The sequence below is a fragment of the Chionomys nivalis genome, chromosome 10 (assembly GCF_950005125.1).
Source record: "Chionomys nivalis chromosome 10, mChiNiv1.1, whole genome shotgun sequence".
NCBI classification, from domain to species: domain Eukaryota; kingdom Metazoa; phylum Chordata; class Mammalia; order Rodentia; family Cricetidae; genus Chionomys; species Chionomys nivalis.
The window spans coordinates 23,918,722-23,941,744 of NC_080095.1; the positions used below are offsets into that span (position 1 = coordinate 23,918,722).

At 53.2% G+C, this 23,023-nt stretch overlaps 2 protein-coding genes across 2 annotated transcripts in view; one reads left to right on the top strand and one right to left on the bottom strand.

The window, feature by feature from the left end:
* Asb2 (ankyrin repeat and SOCS box containing 2) overlaps window positions 1-16,020 on the top strand; it is a 36,709-nt gene extending 20,689 nt beyond the window's left edge. Inside the window, exons 4-10 of the mRNA XM_057782650.1 lie at window positions 348-514; window positions 1,196-1,351; window positions 2,846-3,091; window positions 5,932-6,103; window positions 11,881-12,436; window positions 13,282-13,435; window positions 15,472-16,020. Of these exons, the coding sequence (XP_057638633.1) occupies window positions 348-514; window positions 1,196-1,351; window positions 2,846-3,091; window positions 5,932-6,103; window positions 11,881-12,436; window positions 13,282-13,435; window positions 15,472-15,608 (1,588 nt within the window). The 3' untranslated portion in view covers window positions 15,609-16,020. The remainder of the gene's footprint in view (window positions 1-347; window positions 515-1,195; window positions 1,352-2,845; window positions 3,092-5,931; window positions 6,104-11,880; window positions 12,437-13,281; window positions 13,436-15,471) is intronic.
* Window positions 16,021-19,513: 3,493 nt separating this feature from the next.
* On the bottom strand, window positions 19,514-21,334 carry Fam181a (family with sequence similarity 181 member A). The gene is made up of 2 exons (XM_057783244.1): window positions 21,249-21,334; window positions 19,514-20,553 (listed from the first exon to the last, which is right to left on the bottom strand). The coding sequence occupies exon 2, from the start codon at window positions 20,467-20,469 to the stop codon at window positions 19,591-19,593; it is 879 nt and encodes a 292-aa protein (XP_057639227.1). The 5' UTR covers window positions 20,470-20,553; window positions 21,249-21,334; the 3' UTR covers window positions 19,514-19,590.
* Between the last annotated feature and the right edge of the window lie 1,689 nt (window positions 21,335-23,023).

Here is a 23,023-nt window from a genome sequence, read left to right on the forward strand (position 1 = left end):
GCTTGGTACAAAGCAGAGGTCCATCTTTGGGAAAGGCCCCCAGTTACTGCAGACGCCGCTGCAGCTGTCAGCCACTGTCTGTGCCCAAGTCCCCTTGGTAGGAATAGTCTGGGTGTGACATTAGCTTCAGCCACAGAAAGCCACAGGGCTTGCAGAGGACCCACCCCAGTTGTTTTACATCTGCTGAGCTGGGAGGGCAGAAGCGTTGGTCCCAGAACAAACCGAATACCCAAGAAAGAGGGACTCCAGGGCAGGCGCTGGCTCCTACCCTCCAGCAGGTCCTGTTTGCTCTCAGGAAACAGGCCGCTGACCCAGCCTCTGCCTATGTCTGCCGCTTGCTTCCACAGGGCTATGGATCCCGTGCTGAAGGCCATCAAGGAAGGGGATGAAGAAGCCTTGAAGGTCATGATCAAGGATGGGAAGAATCTGGCAGAGCCCAACAAGGAGGGCTGGCTGCCACTGCATGAGGCGGCCTACTATGGCCAGCTGGGCTGCCTGAAGATCCTGCAGAAAGGTGAGGGCCATCTCTGAAGGGCCATCAGGGATAGGGGCTCTCCCTCGGTGGGTGGTAGACAGGCCTCTGCCGCAGCCTCTGCTGCATCTCTCCACGACTTTCAGACAAGAAAACCTAATTCTTAGAATATAAAGAGGGAAGAACTGATTTCTGGGACAGTCTCTGTCAGCTTGTTCCAGAATGTTCCAGGGGATGATTTGATGTGGAAAGAACCACAACTGTGCCTGTGTACTGCCAATGCTGTCCCCACTAACTGTGGGACCCTGTCCGAGTCCTGCCTCATCTCCAAAACCCATATTCCTATTCAGAAAGATTAGAATTAATAGTACCAACAGGCAGGTATTGCCTGGCCACTGACTGGTCCTCACTCCCGCCAGCCATGCTAAGAGAAAAAGTTACATGAGATATGGGCGTGCTAGCAGTGGCTAAGAGAACAAGGGAGAAATAGGCACTTCAGAGGTAGGGGCTCAACCTGGGAAGGCTTCCCAGAGGAGGTGGCATCTAGATGCATTTCTACAGCTAGGAACCCAAGCAGGACCATGAGAGGCAAGACGAAGGCCACCTGGGCTTGATAGATTTCGGAAGCAGCAGCTCCACACCCTTGCTCAGAACTGTGAGGGAGCCAAGACGCGCGCGGGTAGTGCGGCTGCCTCTGTTCACAGATCTGCTGCTCTTCCCCAGCCTACCCGGGGGCCATTGACCAGCGCACACTGCAGGAGGAGACAGCACTGTATCTGGCCACGTGCAGGGAACACCTGGACTGCCTCCTGATGCTACTCCAGGCGGGGGCAGAGCCTGACATTTCTAACAAGTCCAGGGAGACTCCACTCTACAAAGGTAAGTTCTTAGGTTCTCATGGACCAGGAAGTCCAGAAGCCAGTTGAGCAGTGTGCAGACTGCTCCCATAAATGAAGGGTCCACTTTCCAGAGGGTACTACCCCTCCAAGATGCACGGGGGCATGCTAATCCGATCTTGCACTTGCACATGGGGTCACCCAATATTTCCCCGGAGTCACCATGCTGAGGGACACCGAAACCTTGGCATGGAAAGCTGTGATAGATGTCTGTCGGCTACACCAAGTGTAAGCACATACTCAGAGCACAAGCACATAGAGCTTGGCAAGAGGTGGGGTGGGAATGTGTGGAGGGGGTGCCTCTTGGAGGAATGCCTGACCTGAACCCCAGCAGGAAGGAATTTACCGGCTGGCCAAGTTTGGGGAACAGCATGGATAAAGGCCGGAAGATAGGAGAGGGGATACACACTCTGTCATGTTGATGTAAGCAAAGCAAGCCTCCTGGCTGGCTCAGGACCGCCTCAAAGGTGTGCCCTAGCTGCACTAATAGACCCAGTGTCAATGGCTAGCTAATCCATCACAATTAGCTGATAATGTTGAGCGCATGTGCGGTGGGCAAGGCACTTTCCTTAAGCCTCCATTTTCATCTCCACACCCAGCAAATGTTATTAGTGTCTTATTTGATACATAAGGCAGATCTCCTGTGGGCGTGGCATCTAGTACACATAATATTCTGTAGGCAGTGAGGACCAGAGAGTAGGCACCTGAACCTGACATAGAAGGGTCCTCTCGGGGACCCTTAACGGTTACCTGGGACCTCAGCTATCCCAAAGAGAGCCATAGGAAGTAGGGTTGGTTCTAGCCAGTAGCTTGGTTCTGTCATGTACCAATGTTCCAGGCAACTGTGTCCTGTGTGTTGCCTCCCATGGCCCATCCCCCAGACTCCTCCAGGAAGGCTCTGCCATGTGGTTTACAGGGAGGTCACCAGGGCTTATGAGGTGAGGCACTGAACCTCCTTGAAACACCATAAGCAGATGCTCCCCGTGTATACTGCCCCCCAGGCTTCGAGAGCTCATATGCCTTGGTGACTTCAATGCCCTCTATAGCTCCCAATTGAGAACCATGGGCCAGAGCCAAGGACATCTTCAGGGTCTTTTGACAGAAGAAGCTGAAGGAGAGGCTTGAGGAGGATGAGAAAGATGGAGTTAACCCAAGTTAAATGAGCATTTTTCTTGTCTAGATTCTTTCAGGCCTAGTGTCTGATATACCTTTGAAAAGGATAATGGTATTCTTTTAAGTATGGATACTCTAGAATATTCTAGGGGACAGAGTCTCTGGACATGACTCTCTAGGTTTGAACCCCACTTCTGACATTTACTCCCGGTGTCACCCCGCCTCAGTCACTCTCTGCTTTACCCTGCTTATTTATCGATGTAGGTACTGACATTGCATTCTTCAAGGGCTGTTGGGGGGATTAACCCAGCCGACTACCAAATCTTCAGGGCCACACTGACTGTCTTTCTTCTGCCTTTTCCAGCCTGTGAGCGGAAGAATGCAGAGGCAGTGAGGATATTGGTGCAATACAACGCAGACACCAACCACCGCTGCAACAGGGGCTGGACTGCGTTGCATGAGTCTGTCTCCCGCAATGACCTGGAGGCCATGGAGATCCTGGTGAGCGGTGGGGCCAAGGTGGAGGCCAAGAATGTCTACAGCATCACTCCCTTGTTTGTGGCTGCCCAGAGTGGGCAGCTGGAAGCCCTGAGGTTCCTGGCCAAACATGGTGAGTGGTCACGGGATACAACTGGCAAGGACCTCAGAGGTCAACTGGGAAGGAAAGCTGTGTTGGGGTCATCTTAGGGGTGTTCTCCCGATCCAGGGCATTGCAGAGCTGTGCTGAGCAGTCTGAGGCTGTGTTCAGACTCAGTGGAGGTGCTGTTAGTGTGCTCACAGTTACACACCAGCATCTCTGGTCCAGAACAACATCCTCCTTTGACAAAAGAGGAATCTGAGGCCTGGAAAGAGGAAGTGACTTATCTACAGAACTGTATAGTTAGCTGTAGAACTATCTAGATTCTTAGACTCTTGATGCCCCAACCACTATTCCTTTTTGCCACGTCACACTGTGGGGCCAGAAGACCTCAGATGGAGATCACATCCTTGCTTTGCACGTGATTAAAACTAAAGGTCAGGGTGGGAAAGGAATTTGTCCAAGGTCCCACAGTAAGTTAGTGACAGACAAGGGGTCTGGACTCAGGTCTCTACCCTAATTCCCCATGAACAATCTTAACTGGGGAAGTTAAAATAGTACTGCGTGTACCATGATGTTCCAGTAGCAAAAACCTCAAGACCACGGCTTGTATTTTCCAACTCCCCCAAATGCCCCTAGGATTTCTTTTCACTCCCAATGAAAGGAAGGTCCTTTTGAACACGGGGGAGGTTGAGACTATGCAGACCTTGGAGCTGCGCTGCAAGAAATTGGTGAGGACCTTCTGCATGTCAGACCTCCTACCAAGCATGAACCTATAATGGATGGAATGCGAGCTGGGCATTGTCCTAGCAATGTCCTAGCTCCACATGGGGAGACTGAGGCTTGAGAAGCTGAGTGACTGCTCACTATGAGAACCTGAATCTCCACTTGTGTCTGCATACAACCTGCACCACTCCACAGGGTCTCAGCCTAGAAGATGGACCCTGGGCCTTTGTTGGGACACAAAGAGGTCACATCCACAGTGTGTGTCAGGACAGAATGAGGCTCGTAGTCAGGGATAAATCTGCAGTGAACATTCTGAGAACGTAGAGGCCAAGGCGGAGTCCTGGAACCCAGGCCAGCAGGCCATGCAAGGGCACAGTGGGTGAGGGGGACTCCCCTCTCCAGGCAGCTGTCTTGTCCCCTGCTGACACTGAGGCAGGGACTGCTCCCTTCATGGGGGTCGAAAGCCGGTTCCTACACAAATATTTTCCTTGTTTGAGCAGACTGCTTTGCTGGCAAGCCTAGGCCTACTGGGGGGCCTGACCCCAAGGCCCAGAGGCTTGTTGAAAGTACCCCTGGACTCTCCCTCTGAGGGAAGAGCAGGGCCAGTCTCTGTCCTGAGCTCTGTCCAGACAGTCGGCATCGGTTGAACAGCTTGTGAGCCTGGTACTATGATTCTATTATCTTATTTATGTCTCATAGTAACCATGAGAGGGTGGGATCATGATTCCTGGTCAACAAAAGGTAAACTGAGGCTTTTAAAAGCTACCTGGGACCCCAGAACTTGGGAGTCATGAAACAAAATTTGAACGGTCCCAGTGGACCGCTGAGGCTTGTGCCGTTTTCTCAAGGCCAGAGAGATTTCCACTGCTATTGAAAACGAAGTTATATGAAAGGCCGAGGCGAGCACAGGGCTCTGAGAGAGGAGCTGTGGTTGGTACAAGGCTTTGATCTCAGCCTTCACAAGCCACGTCAGCTCGTCTGCTTCTGCAGCATGAGGCCTACTTCCCTCTGCAGGGAAGTCATTGCATGCTGGTTCTCTTTCACACTCCATGGGAGGCAGAAGACGTAAAAGGCTGAGAAGAAGGCAGGCTGCCACCAGGCGTTAGCTAGCCAGTGTGGCTCAGTGATTCCTTGATTTTTTAAAATTTATTTTTACTATTTTTTTAAAAGGGTGTGCGTGTGCATTGCATGTGTGTGTGTGTGTAGTATGATGTATATGTGTGTAGTATATGAGTGTAAGTACCTACAGAGACCAGAAGAGGGCATTGTGTCCATTGGAGTTGGAGTTACAGATAGTTGTGGCTACTATGTGGGTGCTAGGAACTGAACCCAGGGTCCCTTCTATTAGCAGGATATAATCTTTGCCACTGAGTCACATCTCCAGTTGCTCAGTGAAGCTTAAGAGGAGCAAGGAAGCCATTTCATTCTTGTTTCTCCTGGAGAACAACACAAACCCCCACACTCAGGGACGTGGCTCTCTTGGTAGAATGCTTGCCTAGCCTGTACGAGCCCTTGTCCAGTCTCTAACGCTGTACACTCTAGTGTGCTGGTATGTGCCTGTAACCCAGCATTGTAGAGTTAGACACAGGAGGATCAAAAGTTCAACATTATCCTTGGCTACTTACGGAATTCAAGGCCAGCTTGCATGAGATGATACCTTAGACTGATCAACCGGCCAACTATCCATCAAACCCAAATTCCGCTAACAAAGCCAATGGGGTTTCCCTTGGAAGTTTTGTGCATAGCTGGAGCTGAGGCCGCTGTGAGGGCACAGCCTAGTGCCTTCCACAGTGAGGGCTGAAGGCCTGGTCTCTACGCTCTGACCACGTGGGTTCAGGTTTGGCTTCACATCTATGAGAGGTTTATCCTGGGTCTTTTCTGGCCCTGTGTCCTGGTCTATGATGAAAAGCTTACCCTAAGGTAAGCTTTGACCGCCCAGAGTTCTATATGAATACAGAGAAACAGCGTAGGCATTGCTCTGTGATGAAAAAAACTTAGCTTAGCTTGGACCTCCCAGGGTTCCTTGTGGACTTAGACAGTATAGGCATGGCGCAGCACACAGCGGTTAGCTCAAAGGTGCTCACCACAGTGGCAATGAATTATGGCGGAATCGCTGGTCACTCATGGCTCTGCTTCTTCCCCTCCAGGAGCAGACATCAACACGCAGGCCAGTGACAGTGCCTCGGCCCTCTACGAGGCCTGCAAGAATGAGCATGAAGACGTGGTGGAGTTTCTTCTCTCGCAGGGTGCTGACGCCAACAAAGCCAACAAGGATGGCCTGCTTCCCCTGCATATTGCCTCCAAGAAGGGCAACTACAGGTCAGTCCGGGTACCGCCACGGCCATACACAGCACAGTTCTCTAGGGATGCCCAGTGAAGGCAGGGTGGGGCAGGGCACCTGCTTGAGTCTGCCCTCAAGAGCAGGAAGGCCAGAGGCTGTGAGTGTGAAGGACACTCTCCTTGTGGAAGGATGCAGTGACCCCATGTGACAACCACCATGCTAACAAGAGTACAAGCTTGGTGTGTGGTTTTGCCATTGCTTACATGGCGAGCTCATCCTCTCAAGGGCTTGCTGAGGTGGAGGCCATGGTGACCTCTTTTTGTTAAGATGAGAAGATCAACAGTGGTTGATGACTGGTCTAAAGTCACACAGCTTGTAGGTGGCAGGAATTTACCTGCTCCAAATGACACAGCTAATCCTACTTAGGGAGCAGAGAGGAATCTGACCTTATGACTGGTTTGTTGTTGTTGTTGGGGTGGGAGGATGCAGAAATAGCTTGCAGGACATCCTAGCAAGTGGCTGGGGATGCCTACAGCAATGCAGAGGGACCAATCCCTGGGCCTCTCCTTGCACATCATGTTCAGGTGGGAGAAGCTCAACTTCTCTAGAAACAATCTACAGGAGGGGAAGGTGTGCATACTCAGTCTCTCTCTCTCTCTCTCTCTCTCTCTCCTCTCTCTCTCCCTCTCTCTCTCTCTCTCTCTCTCTCTCTCTCTCTCTCTCTCTCACACACACACACACACACACACACACACCAGCATGACGAAAGAGCATCCAGACCTAAGCTGCCTGGTGACCTCAGTAGAAAGGCACTGATAAGCACCGAGGCAAAACGCAAAGCCATTGCTGGCACCGTCCTGACAACATGCTCGCTCCCCTCTCTGGTAGCATAAAACTGACCATGGTGGAAATTTACACACCATGGAGTAAGCTTCTCTCTGGAACCTCCAATACCCCACTCAACCAAGGAACTGTTGCTAATAATTTCCCACTCACACATGGGTGGGAAAGGAGGCTTGGCTGCTGGGATGCTGGTTGTTCCTGAGGACACTTTGATCATTTCCAAAGTGTGGTCTCATTGCCGAGCTCTGAGATACAGGTGTGCCATGATGGCTCCTTTTACAGTACAAGAAACTGATACCCAGGTAGCTAAGAGCCTTGTGCCTCAGTGGGCCAGCCCTCAGGCCTCGCACTAAAGCCCCAGAGGTCTTTCCTATTGGTTGGGTGGTTCCCAACTGTGGACCCTGGAAAGTTTCTTTCCATTTTAGACAATTTTTATTACTTTTTAAAGACAGTTTTTAAAATACATCTTTTTTTCTTTGAATGGTTTTCCAAGGAAACATTAACCAAAGTGGTGTAGTGGAAAGATGATTTACATTATTAGAAAACCCCTGGCATGTACCTGGAACGCCAAACTGGGAAATGCTCTAACTATTCAGGCTGCCAGAAGAAAGAGAACGGATTGTGTTTGGAGTTGTCAGTAAGGCAGAAGGTATATGGGGGAAAAAGAAGCAAAGGCCCCAGGCACCTATGCTGTTCCTTGGAACTTCAGGCTTCCCTGTAAACCATCTGCATATACAACCAGTTTCCCAAGGGCTGTCCAGCGAGGGGTTAAAGTTGGATCCCCGGCAGCCTCTGCCATCTGGCTGGGCCCTGGCTCTTTGCTCACACTCTGGGCATGTGGCATTAGAGGCCCCTCCCCACACTGGCCTCCCATGGGCTGAGCAGGGATTTGATGTGGCATTCCGTAGGCCTTCAGCCACCTGCCCAAACACTGCCTAACCAGGGCCAGGAGTGCAGCACCTGGACCTGCGGCCATTATTCAGATGTGCCTGTTCTTCAGCACATAGGGTGAGGGGTACTGGGGCATGGCTGAGAGAGGAGCCTAGCCTCAGTCACTGAGGGCACATTTTCTGTCGTCCAGTTCCAGTGTGGTACAGGGACTTTATGAATGGAAGACCAGAGCGTGGGTAGACTTCCAAAGACTTGGTGAGCTGGGCAAGACTGTGACCAAGGACCCTGAAAGCAAGGGTTCCCAACCTCAGCTATACAGCTGAGATCCAGGCCCCATCTTAGACCAATTTACGACATTGGGTGGGCCTGGGGCGGGGTGCCAGGGTTTCTACATGGTGCCTGAGTGAGTTCCAGGAACTTAGCACCTCTCTTGTGGCCAACAGAAGACACAGGCTTGTATTTTGGTGTTCATGTCTGACCCACCATCGTTAAATATTCTTTTTTGCACGTGTGTGATATGTGTTACACACATGCCAGGATTGGCAGCGTGGCTCAGTGTGTTGGTAGTGGCGGTGGCTAGTTCTCACGTGACAGGGTAAATGCTGACAAGGGTCAGGCCACCATGACCTTTTGACTCAGGTCTCCTCTGGCTTGGAGCAGCAGGGCATGAGCGCTGTCACTGTGCTCTGGACACTGACCTCCATCTGCATCCCAACTGCATGCCTACTGTGTGCTGCTCAGACTAAGGTGTGAGGTGTTTCCTTAGCCTCCAAAGCAGGCTTGGTGAACAAGATGGCAAGGTCGTGCTTTGCAGTGTGGGTACAAATCCCACCTTGCTAGGGTGTTTGAAGGATGAAGAAGACGAGAATGCTCAGTTGGTGGGGCCATGTTTGAATCATAGGAGTGGCTGTGAAGATTGGATGCCTGGCACTGACTCCAACAGTGCTCGGTGACATATTCATTCAGACTTAGAGGAGGTGAAGTGTGTCTAGCATCAGGGCCTCAGTGAAGGGTAGCCATAGGTGTCATTTGTCATTGTGTCACGATTTGGTCTAATAGGTGTGGTTTAGAGAGGTTAGTGCCCTACCTGAGATGACCCAACGTGAAGCGGGTCCAGCTGGTTCTGAGCCTGGTGCTTCTTTCTTGTCTAAACTGTCCCACAACACCCTTTCCCTCAAGGACAACTAACTTGAACGTCTCCTCGCTGCTCCTGGGCGGGGCTAAAGCAAGCTATCAGCACTCAGGTCAGTACTCACAGAAAGACTATATACACACACACACACACACACACGAGACACACATATGCTGGAGTAGTTAGCATCTTTACCAGGACCCCAGCTCTAGGGTAACGAGAGGGGGATTTTAATACTAAGGGGGCCTGGACTGAGGTCCCAAGTCAGAGACTGCTGAGCTGCCCGAGATGTCTTCCTAGATGCTGCCAGGGCCTCCCAGAAACAGCCCTGGGCTGGGTCTGTTTGACTTTCTGGGAGAAGTCAGCAAATCCAGCCTATTTCTTGGAGTCACCTGCTTACTTCCTGCTCTCCGCCTCACAAAATGACGTGGTAGGGGAGAGTCATCTGCCTCATTGGTTGTCCACATGGGCCCCCTCCATGGTTAGAAGTGGGAGCAGGCACAGTGGCACACTCCTGTAAATGTCAGCTCTTGGACAGTAGAGGCAGGAGGATCAGAAGTTCACGGCCATTCATGGTTATGTGTGAGTTTGAGGCCAGCCTGGCTCACAAGAGACCAAAAACTTAATTAATTAAAAAGAGGTGGGGGTGCCACAGAAAGTCCTGGCCCTGGGTCTCAACCAGCGCCTCCACTCTGCCCTGGCTTCTTGCCTGTATTTATCCAGACCCATTTGCTTCCCTGCTGCGGTCCGGGGTCTCCACCCTCTATGAAATGGCAGCACTGTCCTTTTCTCTTTAGGAGCTGGTCAGCCCAGCCCAGCACAGCAACCTTCAGTGCTGCAGTCCTAGAGGAGTGACCAGTGACCCGATGACTCACTGAGTTGCTGACTGGGTGCTTCTGGGACTCAGGACAGATATTGTCAAGTTCCCACATTCCTGCCCCTTTCCCTGGCCTGGGCAGGGAATCACTGGAGACCAGCTGGGGCCTGCAGAGATCCCAGCCCATGGGCCAGCCTCCCAGCCCGCCCCTGTCCCTGTTCTTTCCCGTGCTTGGGCGAGTCACGGCTGTTACCCTGCATTTGTTGGTCATGGCGGTGGTCCAGAGGCCCCAGCCCTGCCTTTGACCAGCACCTCTGAAGAGGAGGTCAAGCCCCTGGAGCCTGCACAAATAAAAATTAGGAGGCAATTAGCTCCCCTGAGTGTGTGAATTTCCTTTGGAGGTTTCTGAGGCAGAGCTGAACCAAACTCAGCATCACTGATGATAACATTGCTGCCCTTGGAGAGCCCAGCAGGAGGTCCCTGGCATCCCAGTTCCAGGAAGTCAGAGGCAGGGGCAGTGCCAGGAAGCAAGAGACATGGGAACTGGCCTGGTGCCACCTGCTTTCCCCTCCCCCTTCCCCAACAGGACCACCTCGTTAGAGCCCCACAGGGAGGCTGTGAGGTCACCTGTCAGCTTGGATGAATCAGGGACTGAAATCAACAGTGTAAGTGCTTGTTCTAGAAGGTGGCAGGGATCCAAGGGACAAGAGCCAAGATGAGGGGTCCTGGGTCAAGAGCTGAGATGAGGGGTCTTGGGTCAAAGCCTTAGAGCTATTTATCTTATGACCTCTAGTTTGTCACTGGTTTTCTGAGCAATGTCTGTTAAAAAGATAGACAAAGCTTGCTCTAGATACCCCATAGGGCTACAGTGAGGGTAAAATGGACCAGGCCAGTTAATGCACTGTGAGAATTGTAAAACCCCGTGACCTATCAGCTGCCACCCTGATTGCTACAGCAGAAGTAGGGAGACTAGTTAAGAGCGTAGCCTAAAGGATCGGACAATCTGAATTCAAATCTTGGCGGTCTCACTTCCTGGCTGTGTGTCCTTGGGAATTCCGCACCTTCTCTGGGTTTCCTCCTCTGGAAGTCAAAGACTCTTAGGAATACAATCTCAAAGGTCCCCTAGGAGAACTACGAAGATTCGTAGACAGAGTGTTGAGATCAGAGCCCGATCTAGTGGCCGGGAGCCAGGACTATGGGAGCTCCAGCCTTGGCGGTGGCTGGCTGAGCTCTCCCTGTCAAAAGTGGGCAAAGGGACTGGAGGAGCGGGTGTGACAAGGACAGGAGAAAAACTGCATCTGGTAGGAGAGAAGAATGAAGGACATGGGGACAGAGTGGCTGAGACTTTTCTCCCCTTCTGGCTCCATGCCTCCCCTCACCACGTCTAGAGGTTCCATCAGATACCAGTGTAGCAGGAGAGGGAAGAAAGACAATTCAGGCACAAAATGCTCCTCCTAGTAAGTTCCTTAACTGCTCGAAGCCTCAATTGTTCTCATCTGTGGAGTGGGGGCAACAAGACATGCTTTATGGGCTCTCATAACAATCAAACCAGATTCTCAGTGTTTCCTTCCCATCCAGGGTAGGGTCCGGTACCAGATTTCAGCACCCAACTCTACTACTCCTGCAGAGTAGTGTGGGCTTTAAGTGGGTGTGCGGGGGCTTCCTGCCACTTTCATCGGATTCCTGGGAGCCACAGTCTTTATTATTAGTGGATCAGTGTTTTGTTTGCATGTATGTTCATGTACCGCGTGTACGATTGGTACCCGTAGTCATCAGAAGAGTGCTTCAGGTCCTCTGGAACTGGAGTTACAAACGGTTGTGAGCTGCCCCGTGGGTGCTGGGAATCGAACTGGGTCCTCTGGAAGATCATCCAGAGCTCTTAACCTCCAAGCCATCACCTCTCCACCCACAAGCATCCTTTATTTAGGCTGGAGTCCAAGAGAGGTGCTTGAAACCGTAGACCATCTGGCTGAGGTTTTTCCAGAACTCACCAGCCAGCTCCACCCTTTTTTGGCTTTGTGACTAGGAGAACTGGCCGACTGAGCATGGCTGGCCCCTAGGCGCCCTCTGCTGGCCCGGTCATGCACACGCGTGCCGTCTCCTGACCCGCGTGTGCCCGGCTGTCCCCACAGGATTGTGCAGATGCTGTTGCCCGTGACCAGCCGCACGCGAGTGCGCCGCAGCGGCATTAGCCCGCTGCACCTGGCTGCCGAGCGCAACCACGACGCTGTGCTGGAGGTGCTGCTGGCCGCGCGCTTCGACGTGAACGCGCCTCTGGCGCCCGAGCGCTCGCGCCTCTATGAGGACCGCCGGAGTTCTGCTCTCTACTTCGCCGTGGTCAACAACAACGTGTACGCCACCGAGCTGCTGCTGCTGGCGGGTGCCGACCCCAACTGCGACATCATCAGCCCCCTGCTCGTGGCCATCCGCCACGGCTGCCTGCGCACCATGCAGCTGTTGTTGGACCACGGCGCCAACATCGACGCCTACATCGCCACGCACCCCACCACCTTCCCCGCCACTATCATGTTTGCTATAAAGTGCCTTTCGTTGCTCAAATTCCTCATGGACCTCGGCTGTGATGGCGAGTCCTGTTTCTCCTGCATGTACGGCAACGGGCCGCACCCGCCTCCCCAACGACTCGGCACCTTCCATCCCGTGGACGACAAGGCACCCAGTGTGGTGCAGGTGCATGGAGAGGGGGGCAGGGACAGGCGGGTGTCAGGGAAGGGAGAGCAGGTTGATAACCTTACTTCCGAAGCAGGTTGGGCTAGTGGTTATGGCCGGTGGAGAATGAACCTGTGGCGAGCATCTTCATCAGGGACAGACTCCATGGCTCACACCAGGTGATGTAGGCCTGTCTGTAACCCCAGAGGCGAGAGGACTGCAGGGCTGAGGCTAGCCCCAGCTGCAGAGTCACTTAAAGGTCATCTTTAACAACTTAGTGAGAGCCTATCTCAAAAAAGCAAAACAGAGCCCGGAGAGATGCCTCAGTAGTGTATTGGGACGCTCTTGAGGACTGGAATTGGGTTCTGAGCACCCACCATGGGTGGCTCATAACCACCTGTAGCTCCAACTCCAAAGGAATCCCCTGCCCTGTGGGGGCACGCACGCTCACATACATATGTTCACACACATGTGTGCAGATAATCAAAAGAATAAAATAACTTTTGAAAAATAAAGTATAAAAGAGGGCCAGGGATTTGATCTGCCAGAGAGCACTGAATGATGCGGTAGTTCATTCTCAGTCCAAAATAATAATAATGTATACAAAATAGTTTATATTTTTTTTTAAAAAAAAACTGCCTTGGAATGAATGCCGTATGCACAATTTATAGGTAAGGAAGTTGACACTCAGAGAAGTGAGGGGACCAGCCCGACTCATCTGTCTCGCATGCCAGGTGACAGATGCCCGTGCTGAGAGGACCACACTGAGAGGAGGAGTTTGTAGAAGGCACCTGGTCAGGTCTTAGACAGCTGCCCCCCCCACCACCTCTCTGGCATCACTTGAGAGCGTTGTGTTCCTCTTTCAGTTCTGCGAGCTCCTGTCGGCCCCGGAAGTGAGCCGCTGGGCAGGACCCATCATCGACGTGCTTCTGGACTACGTAGGCAATGTGCAGCTGTGCTCCCGGCTAAAGGAGCACATTGACAGCTTTGAGGACTGGGCCGTCATCAAGGAGAAGGCAGGTAGGGCTGCGGCTGCTGCTGCCGGCTTAGCCTCCGTCCCACAGAGACTCAGACTTCAGGTGGTGTGACCCATGCCAGTACAGGCTGTGCCCAGCCCTGCTCTGCAGTGTCTGCTCAAAGGGTTAGTGGCTCCTGGGGTGATAGATAAAGGCATCCAGCCTCAGAGAGATCATATCATCTGGGCCAAAGTCACATAGCTAGGCAGATGCCAGCCCAGGCCTGGTAACATTACTCCCTACTTCAGGCTATTAGAAATAATTCTGGTACCTGGAGGGAGCTGTGGATCTACTGCCCAGCACCCAGATCTCATCCGATGGGCAGTGCAGATCTGAAGCCTGCATTCCCAGTAGATTTCGGGCACACCAGAACTGATGCTCTGCAGGTCACCTGGAGCAGCTTTGTAGGGACACGGGGTGGCTGTGAGAATGGTCTCTTACCGCTGAACAGAAAAAGAAGGCAGGCGCACTAGATGACGAAGCCTGGCTAGCTTGGGCCCAGGAGGCTAGACCCTGATCATTTGTCTGTCAGGAAGGTAACAAAGGGACTGGTCTGTGGGTAGGTTATCACCATGCCACCAAGACTGCTCCCATCCTTAACTCCCAATTCTGATGTGCCCAATTCCTCCTTGATCCCACCGGTTCCCTTTAGCCCTAACTACCATAGAATCTTCCCTGGGCACACATCTGGGTTAACAACTCTCAGTTGATGTCTTTGACAAGTTAGTGGGTAGCCGCAGCAGGGGTCAGGGGTCATCTATCTACCACCCCCTCAGCCACTGCTATAGAGAATGTCATAATCCTTCACTAACCAAGTCACTGGCTGCTGCCACCAGGATCCCTGACCACCAGAAGGTGGAGCGATCCATACCCAGATGTAGGCCTTACAAAGGGGCCATCTCTCACAACTAGACTCGGCCCCAGGGGCAGAGGACTGTAGTGAGCACTTGGGAATAGGTGGTACACAGTTCTCAGGCCTGCCTTGGTTACTTTAAAGTCACTTCTCTCTGGCTCGCTCTCCACCCACTCCTGCACTAGGTGTTCTGAGGTCGACATCATTGTGCTGTGGAGAAAGCAGTCTAGCCCGGCCCCCCAACTTTCTAGGTCTTGGGCTACCTGCTTTCCTCTCCACAGAAAAGGCCCTACCTACCTAGAGGGAGGCTCAGGCCCTGACATCAGAAGTGGTGGGGACACCAGGTATTTGTCAGAAACCCCAGAGTGTCTTGTGGTCTTGCAATTGGACTAGGCAGGCATTTGCCATCTTCCCTACTGGGAATGCCTTGGTTTCCGTCCCTCATGAAGAACGTTCCTCCAGACCCCTCTCAGAGGTGCGGAACCTTCTTCATATCCTCCAGAAGGTGCCGCGTCATCTCTGGCCCAGCATGTGTTTGTTGAACGGACGGATGCATCATGCATGAATGAATGACTTGTTTTAGTTAACAAGCTACTTCCCCGTGCCCAAATAAATTACCCAATGACCAGATGCACCCTTCTGCCTTTCTTCAACCCCACCCCCAAATACAGCAAACGCCAGACCATTAGGTACTCTAGGGGTGTCCGGGAACAACTAAGTAAGAGTCTACAGCCTGCAGGGAGTCCCCTAGTTCTGCTGTCAGTCTGTCCACTTCATCTGACTTCTCAGTGATAGCAGGACCCCCACATAAGTTCCTCAGGGGACACCTGAGGGGTCAAATTCCGACCAATAGCTGAGGCTGTTTTGGAATCCAAGTTGTGTGTGAAGAGAAGAATCAAAAGTCGGGGTTGTAAGCACGAGTCCCAAGGACATACTGGGCGGGGCGGGTAGCCTTACCTGGGAAGTGGGTGTGGCGTTTACCTCGACCACTTTGGTCTGTGCAGATCTGTGCAGGTTGAAGGTAGAAAGGCACATTGCTAGCTCCAACTTCGGGTACTGAAGTTCTCAGCAGCAAGTACCCACCCCTCTTGGACTTAGCCTCATCATTGGCTGAACTTACAGGCCACACCCCTTGCTCAGTGCAAATGACAAGTGTGCATCTCCCATCCCTTTTCTCCTCTTTCCAGAACCTCCGAGACCCCTGGCTCACCTCTGCCGGCTGCAGGTTCGGAAGGCCATAGGAAAATACCGAATAAAACTGCTGGACACACTGCCACTCCCAGGCCGGCTAATCAGATACCTGAAATACGAAAACACACAGTAACCAGCCAGCGAGGATATGACTATTTTCGTGACACCTCAGGCGGCCGGCATCCAGACGCACCTGGGGTCAGAACGAGGCTGCCGAGTGTGCTCTTGGGTCTCTGTACGAGCTTCGCCCAAAGTGAGAGTCCATGTGTGGAGTATGCGAGGAACCTCCAGTCTCAAACTGTGAATGACTCACAGATCTGCCTGTCTGCCATTTGGCATTGCCACAGACCTTTGACCTGGGGCCAGGGCAGAGCTGGTCTGGGAAAGGTGGCCCAGGCAGGAATCCTGGCCTTCAGCTGGAGAACTCTAGGAATGAGTTCACCTGCCTGGACTTACCTGGTCTGGCTGTAAGTCCCTCACTGGACTCTGAGCTTTCAGGCTGGGGTGGGGGGCGGGAAACCCTCAGTCTGAGTGCTTCATTGTGTACAATAAACATTGCGTACTACTTTTCTGCCCTGTGACGTTCCTCCCTTCAGACTCTCCAGGCCCGAGGTTCTCAGCTGCTCCTGGGGTCTCAGCCTTGCCCCTCGCAGTAGTAGGATTGAGCAGGGGCTAGGTACAGGGTTTGCAGAGCCCCCTTTGTTGGGCTTTCAAAGAAAGACTCATGAGGGTATGTTCTTCATGGACCAGTAGAGAACCATTCGGTTTCTTCTCCTAGTTCAATCACCATGGAAACCAGAGCTCCATCACTAGTGGTGGGTCCATGCCTAAGAGTCCTCTTGATACCTGGGGTTGTCTTGCACATTTCCTGATCCTCCTTCTCACGCCTTGTTTGCTACAGAAGTAGAAATAGTCAGGAAAGCAATCCAGACCTGGAGAGATGGCGGGGAAAGCACGGGAGCCCTGGCCATCATGTTCCTGTGGGAGAAGGTGGGAGCAGGTGACCCGTTTGCAGGCGAGTGCTGAGGCTCGGCGCTGTCATCGCCCTTAGTCGAAGGGCTTTCAGACCCAGAAGCTGAGCCCCAGTACATGCTGTTTTTATGGGAGTTGCACCAGTTTTTCAATGTTTTCTGTGCATGAAGGGGAAAAGCCTCTTGGGCTCGCGGGGGGAGGGGGGGCTAAGCAGCATCTTGTCTATACCCTCAAGGTCATGATGAAATAGAGGTTGAGGAGGAGAAGGCACTTGCCTGAGCACCCACGACAAATCCCTGTGGGGTTGGTTCTAGTTTTGTGTTTGGTTGCATCCCTTGATGTTTCGCTGGAGCAAGCCCAGAGGGAACCTTGCATCCTCTCTCCTGGGGATGCTTAGCCTCAAAGGTACAGGGGAAGCTGCTAAGTGTGTTCCAACTCCCAAATATTGAATCAGGCCTGAGGCCTGGCCTTGTGGTCCAGCGATGATTGGTTAGTGCTTGGGGGCCACTCTGGACTCCATTGTGCCACCAAACCCAGCCAGGGTGCCTGCCTTCGAGATGTCACACAGTATCACAAACTGCCTTTTGGAAGTCTGGCCCCAGTCGTAATGCATGAGCGTCAGGATGCTCGCCCTAGTGGTAGGAGCAGGAGACTGAGCAAACCGGAGCCCCTGTACTGGCTTGGGGTTTTGCTCAGAGCCACACCAACACAACTTGATCTCGCTCTTTCTTTGTTCTCCTCCCTCCCTGCTACTTATTTCTTTTGCAATGATGGATCCAAGCCCAGGACTTTGTGCATGGTAGCCAAGCTCTCCATCTACCTGAGCTACATTCTCAGCTCCCGCCTTGCTCTTTGGTTGTATCTGCTGCTGCCACCAAGGCTGCTTTTCCCTCTCCAATTTCAAGTCTCCTAGATGTGCAGTGTGCTCCCTGCAGCTGCTTCCGGTATGAAGGAGACTGGTGCCCTGGGGCCCTGTTGGGTGGGTGGCATCCCATTACAGGTTTCTGCTTTTATTTCTTAAAGATTTATTTATTTACGTGTGAAAAGCTGTGTGAGTTTATGTGCATCATGTGTGTAGCTTCCCATGGAACCCACGGGTGTCAGGTGCCCTGGTGTCGGATTATAGACAGCTCTAAGCCTTCTGATGTGGGTGCTGGAAATCAAACCAAGTGCTCTTAACTACTGAGCCATCTCTCCAGTTCCTGTTTCTGATTTTAAATGAAGCCTTCTGGCTTTTGAAGGAATGGATCTACAGGTCCCACTGGGGAAGCTGAGCCCCGTAAGAAAAAGGCTGGTGTAGGACCAGAACTTAGTCATGGTGGGGCTCAGCGGCCCCTGAGAATGTGTGGTTCGAGGGGTGCTCCTGCTCTAGGAGTAGGGTGTTGGGGCAGTAGGGTGCCCAAGGCGCTCAATGCAGTGGGCAACACGATCTGTGGGTAGTTCTTCTCTGCCAGCCTGCAAGGACCTCCGGGTGCCTAAGTGTGGGAAACAACCTCATGGAATAACAGAAGTCAGACTTCCATGTAAACAACGGCCCATGTAGCCGGTCTATGTCCGATCTCATTTTTTGGGTGAGGAAATTTCAGCATAGACAAGTAACTTGATCAGTAGATGACAGGACCGGAGCTTTGAGGCCCGTGTTGTACAGTCTGGAGGAGACTGAGAACCATTGCGTGGGTCCAAGCGTTCTTGGTGATGATACTTTTGGGTAGGAGAGGGCATGCATCTGCTCCTGTTCACTCTGTGTTTTCTAAGATGGAGCATAGGCTAAAGACCTGCCCCTTCCGCATGCCAGAAAATGACTTAGGACAACTCTATGCCGTTTTAGCATCCATGATGCTGAAGTCTTCTGATGCTTTGGACAGAAAGCCCCAGAATCCTGGAATACTGCCCAGCTTTCCCTGGCCAATTGCACTTCTGGTGGACTGCCTGGTGGGACTCGCGGGGTTGGGGGAGTAGGCTAGGACCAAAGGGCCATGTTCAGCCTCGAATCCTGGATGTGCAGTTAGCTAAGGGCTTGCTCAGAGGCAGGCCATAAAGGAGATAGCAGAAGGGATGGGCACAAACTATTGGAATCTCCTTTGTGGGGAGCAGAGGCTGGCCCGGCACAAGGCCTGGTTGCAAAGATCCTGGTTTGATGATACTGTGTAGCCCAGCCACACTAGAGCGTGCCTAGGCCAGTGCTACTCAGGAAGCCACCTAACTCAGCAGCTTGCTGTCTGGGAACTATCAGGGGAAGCCTGGATCTTTGCCCCCAACATGCACATCTATCCAGCCTCATTGATACATGGCTGAGAGCAATCCGCAGAAAACTGGGATGGAAGTTAATTAGAGGCTGCGGCTTTAGGGCTTGAGATTTGGGTTTTGCTTTGGTTTGATTCACTGTGGACATATAACCACGCTCATGCTTAAAAGGGACAGTTTGGTCACAAGAAACTAAAATCTCATTGTCCCATTTTTATCTCTGACCAGGATTTTGCATGGCTACTCTGGCACAGCCTAAGGTCCAGGCACACCAAAATTATAGCTCTACCTCCCTAGGACAGAGCGTTATGAACCACTGGATCCAGACTTCGCACACCTCTTTCTTCAGATGTCTGGACCAAGCATCCTTCCCCAAGGTCTTTCCCCATCCCTTCCCACCTGCTTCCTATGAATTGAGCCATGGCCTTCAGCACCTATCTCCAGATATCTCAGAGGCTACAAGCCACCCCTTCCTGCAGCCATCTTCTATATCGACCCTGCATCTGGAAACTAACCTACTTCATGACATCCAAGAGGTAGAAACTGCAAAAAAGAAATCTTTATTTTTTTTTTAACTTTCTCAATATTTACACAGAACAAAAAGAACAAGTGAGATGCCCTCCCCTAACCCCCAGCAGATGGCAGCTGAACAGGCGTGTAATGAGCAGCTGCAGACTAGGGTCCCATTGCCCATGGTCTCCACAGGGATAGGGAGATGTGTCTCCGGGGAAGAGCTCCTGTGCCTGGCCCCACAGACTGCAAGAGTCGAATAGATGCCTGGCTGAGGAGCCCCCTCCCTGAAGCAGCCCGGCTAGACCCCTGCCCTGCTCTCTTCTCACTTGGAGAGCTTATCAGAGACCCCATCCTGCAGGCCAACAAAGGGGGCTAAGGCCATCCAGCTAGAGGTAGCCGAAGACATTGAAGAGGGGTGGAGGCATGGCTGGTTTAGTGGGAACAGGCTTCAGAACCACAGGTCTGTACACTTTGGGCCCTGGATTGTCCACATCCTTACAGAAGTGGGCTAGCTCCACTGGTGAGGCTGGGCTTTTCCTCCACAAGCCCAGACTGGGTACTGGACCTTGTGGCAGGACCCCTGGAAGGCTGGGAAAGATGGGCTGTCCATGGTACTGGAATGGGCAGTAGCTCCAGGCATCAAGGCTGCCTACCAAAGATACCCCAGACATCTTGAGTGGCTCCGTGTCAGCTAGAACCCTTGGGGACATGGGCAATGGAGCCGTCTCAGGCCCCAGGGACTCAAGGCCCTTGCAATTTTTCTTATTCTCATACAGAGATGCCTCCCTGGGGGTTAGGCCCACCTCCAGCCCCATTGGGTAGCTCAGGGTGGGCCTTGGTTCCTCCCAGAATGAAGCAGGCAGCTGTCTCTTCCTCATGGGCACCTGGCCAGGTCTAGCAACCTCTGCATTCAGCCCCCCAAAGCTCTGCTCCTTAGAAAGGCACTCCTCCCTGAAGGGGGTCCCCAGGGCCTTTTCCTTGCAGCTCCCATCCCCGCCAGGGCTGGATTCGGGGCACGGGTGGAGGGGCAGCTGTGCAGGCCTCTCTTCTGGCCCTCTGGGCAGATGAGGCTCTGTCACCCTGCCAGGCAGGCCCCTAGGGAACCTCGAATACTTCTGAGAGAAGCGCTTGAGTTGCTTCTGCAGGTACTTGCGATGGTCCACAGAGCGGCGACAGGGGGCCGACTTGTCCAGGGCTGCCTTGATGTCACTGGACGCCAGGTTGACAAAATTCAGCAGCATCTTCACATCACTGTCAGCTGCCATCACCACGGGAACCGCGCGGGGCTTTCCATGAAGAGTGCAGGCTCTGCTGGGGGCTGGCAGCTCCAAAGAGAGCACAGGGCGGACCTGGGGAGCACAAAAGGCAGCTGGAGTCTCTCCAGGGCAGTTACACCTTCCCAGGGCCACCAGGACTGAATGCAAAAAGCCCCCCCGACCCCGGCACCCTTCTGTCCCAACCAGGATCCACAATGGGACACCTGGTAAGTCATTCAGCGTCTCTTGACTAAATGAGACAGGTTCCAGCTATTTCATTCAGTCTTTGAGGGTCTGTTGCCCCCTCCTGGAAAGTGAAGCTCAGAAAAAAGAATCACCTTGCTCGAAACCATCTAACTACAAGTGGCATTGCCGGGGCTACATCTCCAGCTGGTCGCGTCTCCCACATACTGTGAGCCCAGCAGGCACGACTCGCCATTCAACTTTTTATTTTCAAAGCCAAAGAAATTCTCTACAGAAGGCCAAGCCCCCTTCCCCCTCCGTGGTGGTGGCCTCCCCCTCCAACCACCCCGCCCCCTCTGCAGTCCCCACGCTCCACCCCCAACTCTCACACAGGGCCAGGCAGGATCCCTGTCTAGCACTTAATCTAGACCTGCCTTCAAGGCTCATCTCAGGCTGCCGGCAGCAGGAACTCCCCTGTAGAACCATCTGCAGCAATTTCATGCCTCCTCGGCCGCCACCCACAGCACTGTGCCCCTCCCCCAAGGCCTTAGCCCGCTCACACCCTCCACCCAGCCTAGTCAGACCACTTGGGACTCCACACTAACCGAAGGTGCGGGCTGGGACCCCCGCCAACGTGGCCGGCAGGTTCCCCACCGTAGACCCAGGCAAGCCCGGCGAGCTGGCGTGCAGCGAGCTCCGTGCAGGGTGAGAAGCAGTTGTGCAGCCCTTGAGTGGGCTGAATGGAGGACAAGTCCGGAGCTGGGGGGCCCTCAGGCCAATCAGGAGCGCCTCTCCAGATACAAAGCATCCCAATCAGGCGGCGGAGCCCCGGTCCCACATTCTTTGCCGTCACAAATTGTCACCATGGGGACCATCACAAAAAAAGACAGCTCCCAAATGCAATCATTTCCCGGTAAATTTCTACCCTTCAGCCCCACTTTCCCCGGCCTCCGCACACCCCCTCCCCTTGACCTCGGTACCCTGGTTTCTTGAGGGAGTAAGGGGTGTGTGTGCAAAATGTCCAGGATCAAGGAGGGCTGGATGCAGTGGAGACAGGCACCCAACCTTCCCCAGATACTCCAGGCCTCCAACTGCCATGCTCCAGTGCAGACAGACAATCGGATGGGGTAAGCTGGCGTGGGCTGCTTTCCCTCTGCCCTTGAGTGTTGAGCGTGTGCTCTCTGACTCTGTCTGTCCTCGTGTCTCTAGCCTCTTTCCCTACCCTTCCTGAAGGGTCCCCTGGGATGGGTCGAGAGGTACACTGATGTGGGGAAAGGTAGCCTGGACAGGCTAGCAGCTGAGGGGTGCTGGGATATCCATGGGAAGGGAGTCGGGGCTCTCAGGAATCTTGTCTTTATGTCTGCTTCCTCAATTGAGCCGCACAAAGCCTGAATTGCCCATTCAGTGCGGCTGGACAAAAGGGTGGCGTTGCACGGTCCCCTTGCATTTGTAGTCAAACAGTTAGGGACTTAAATCGAGTCGTCATGATGGAGAAAGAGGTGGACAAAGCCCATAGAATTGCCATCAGCAAACATTTTCCTGTGTCATATTAGCTAGTCTCCATGGCTCCCCCTGGCCCAGGGACAATGGCACAAGTTTGCACACTTGGCTACTGTCACCGTGCCAACGCCGGCAGGGCTGCAAGCAGGGCCGCTCAGTTGGAGCAAGCAAGGAAGCCCAGGCTGCCTTGGCCCTGCCCACCAACTGCCCAAAGAGAAGGTGAGGCCGACAGCCACATGGTGAACAAAGTTGCTTGGGAAGCGCTCATGGCAGGGTCTCCGTGCCCACTTGTTGAATGTCTCCCACCCACCTCTTCTCCTCCCCTCCTCTGTTTCCCTGTATTTTTGCCGCCTTCTCCTGTCCTCTCAGCATCCTGGCCCACACCTTTATACCACAGCCTAAATGGCAGACAGATGGCCACAGGCCCTCACTCAGAAGTGGTACCCAGAGGCTGCTGCTGTAGGGATGGGGCACCTGTCCCTCCTCTAGAGATGGCTCCGTGCTAATGAGCTGCAATTCTGACACCTGGAGCTAGCACCTGTTCTCTGAGCCGAGTCGGGCACCACAGACAGGGGTAGGTTGGGGCTGCGATCCCTGCAGTGGTAGCCGCACATGCTCAGTGTCCTCGGCAGTGACCTCTGCATGGCTGAGGACTGTGTCGTTGCTATTTTAACCCCCAGGGTTTAGAAGGGGAAATTCTGTAGCAAAGTCCCAGCCCCCAAGACAGGTACCAGATGGCAGCATCCTTTCTGCTCCAAACCCTTGGTACACTCTGCCGGAGACAGACTCCAAGGTCCTGTGACCCATGGGTCAGGCTCCTGCCAGCTCCCCTCAGACCCCTCTAGCTCCCACCATGCTGGGGCATTGCCTCACGTATCCA

What these genes read in the sequence shown, in the direction of transcription:
- Fam181a (XM_057783244.1), bottom strand. Translation starts at nt 20,469, where the DNA reads ATGGCAGCTGACAGTGATGTGAAGATGCTGCTGAATTTTGTCAACCTG.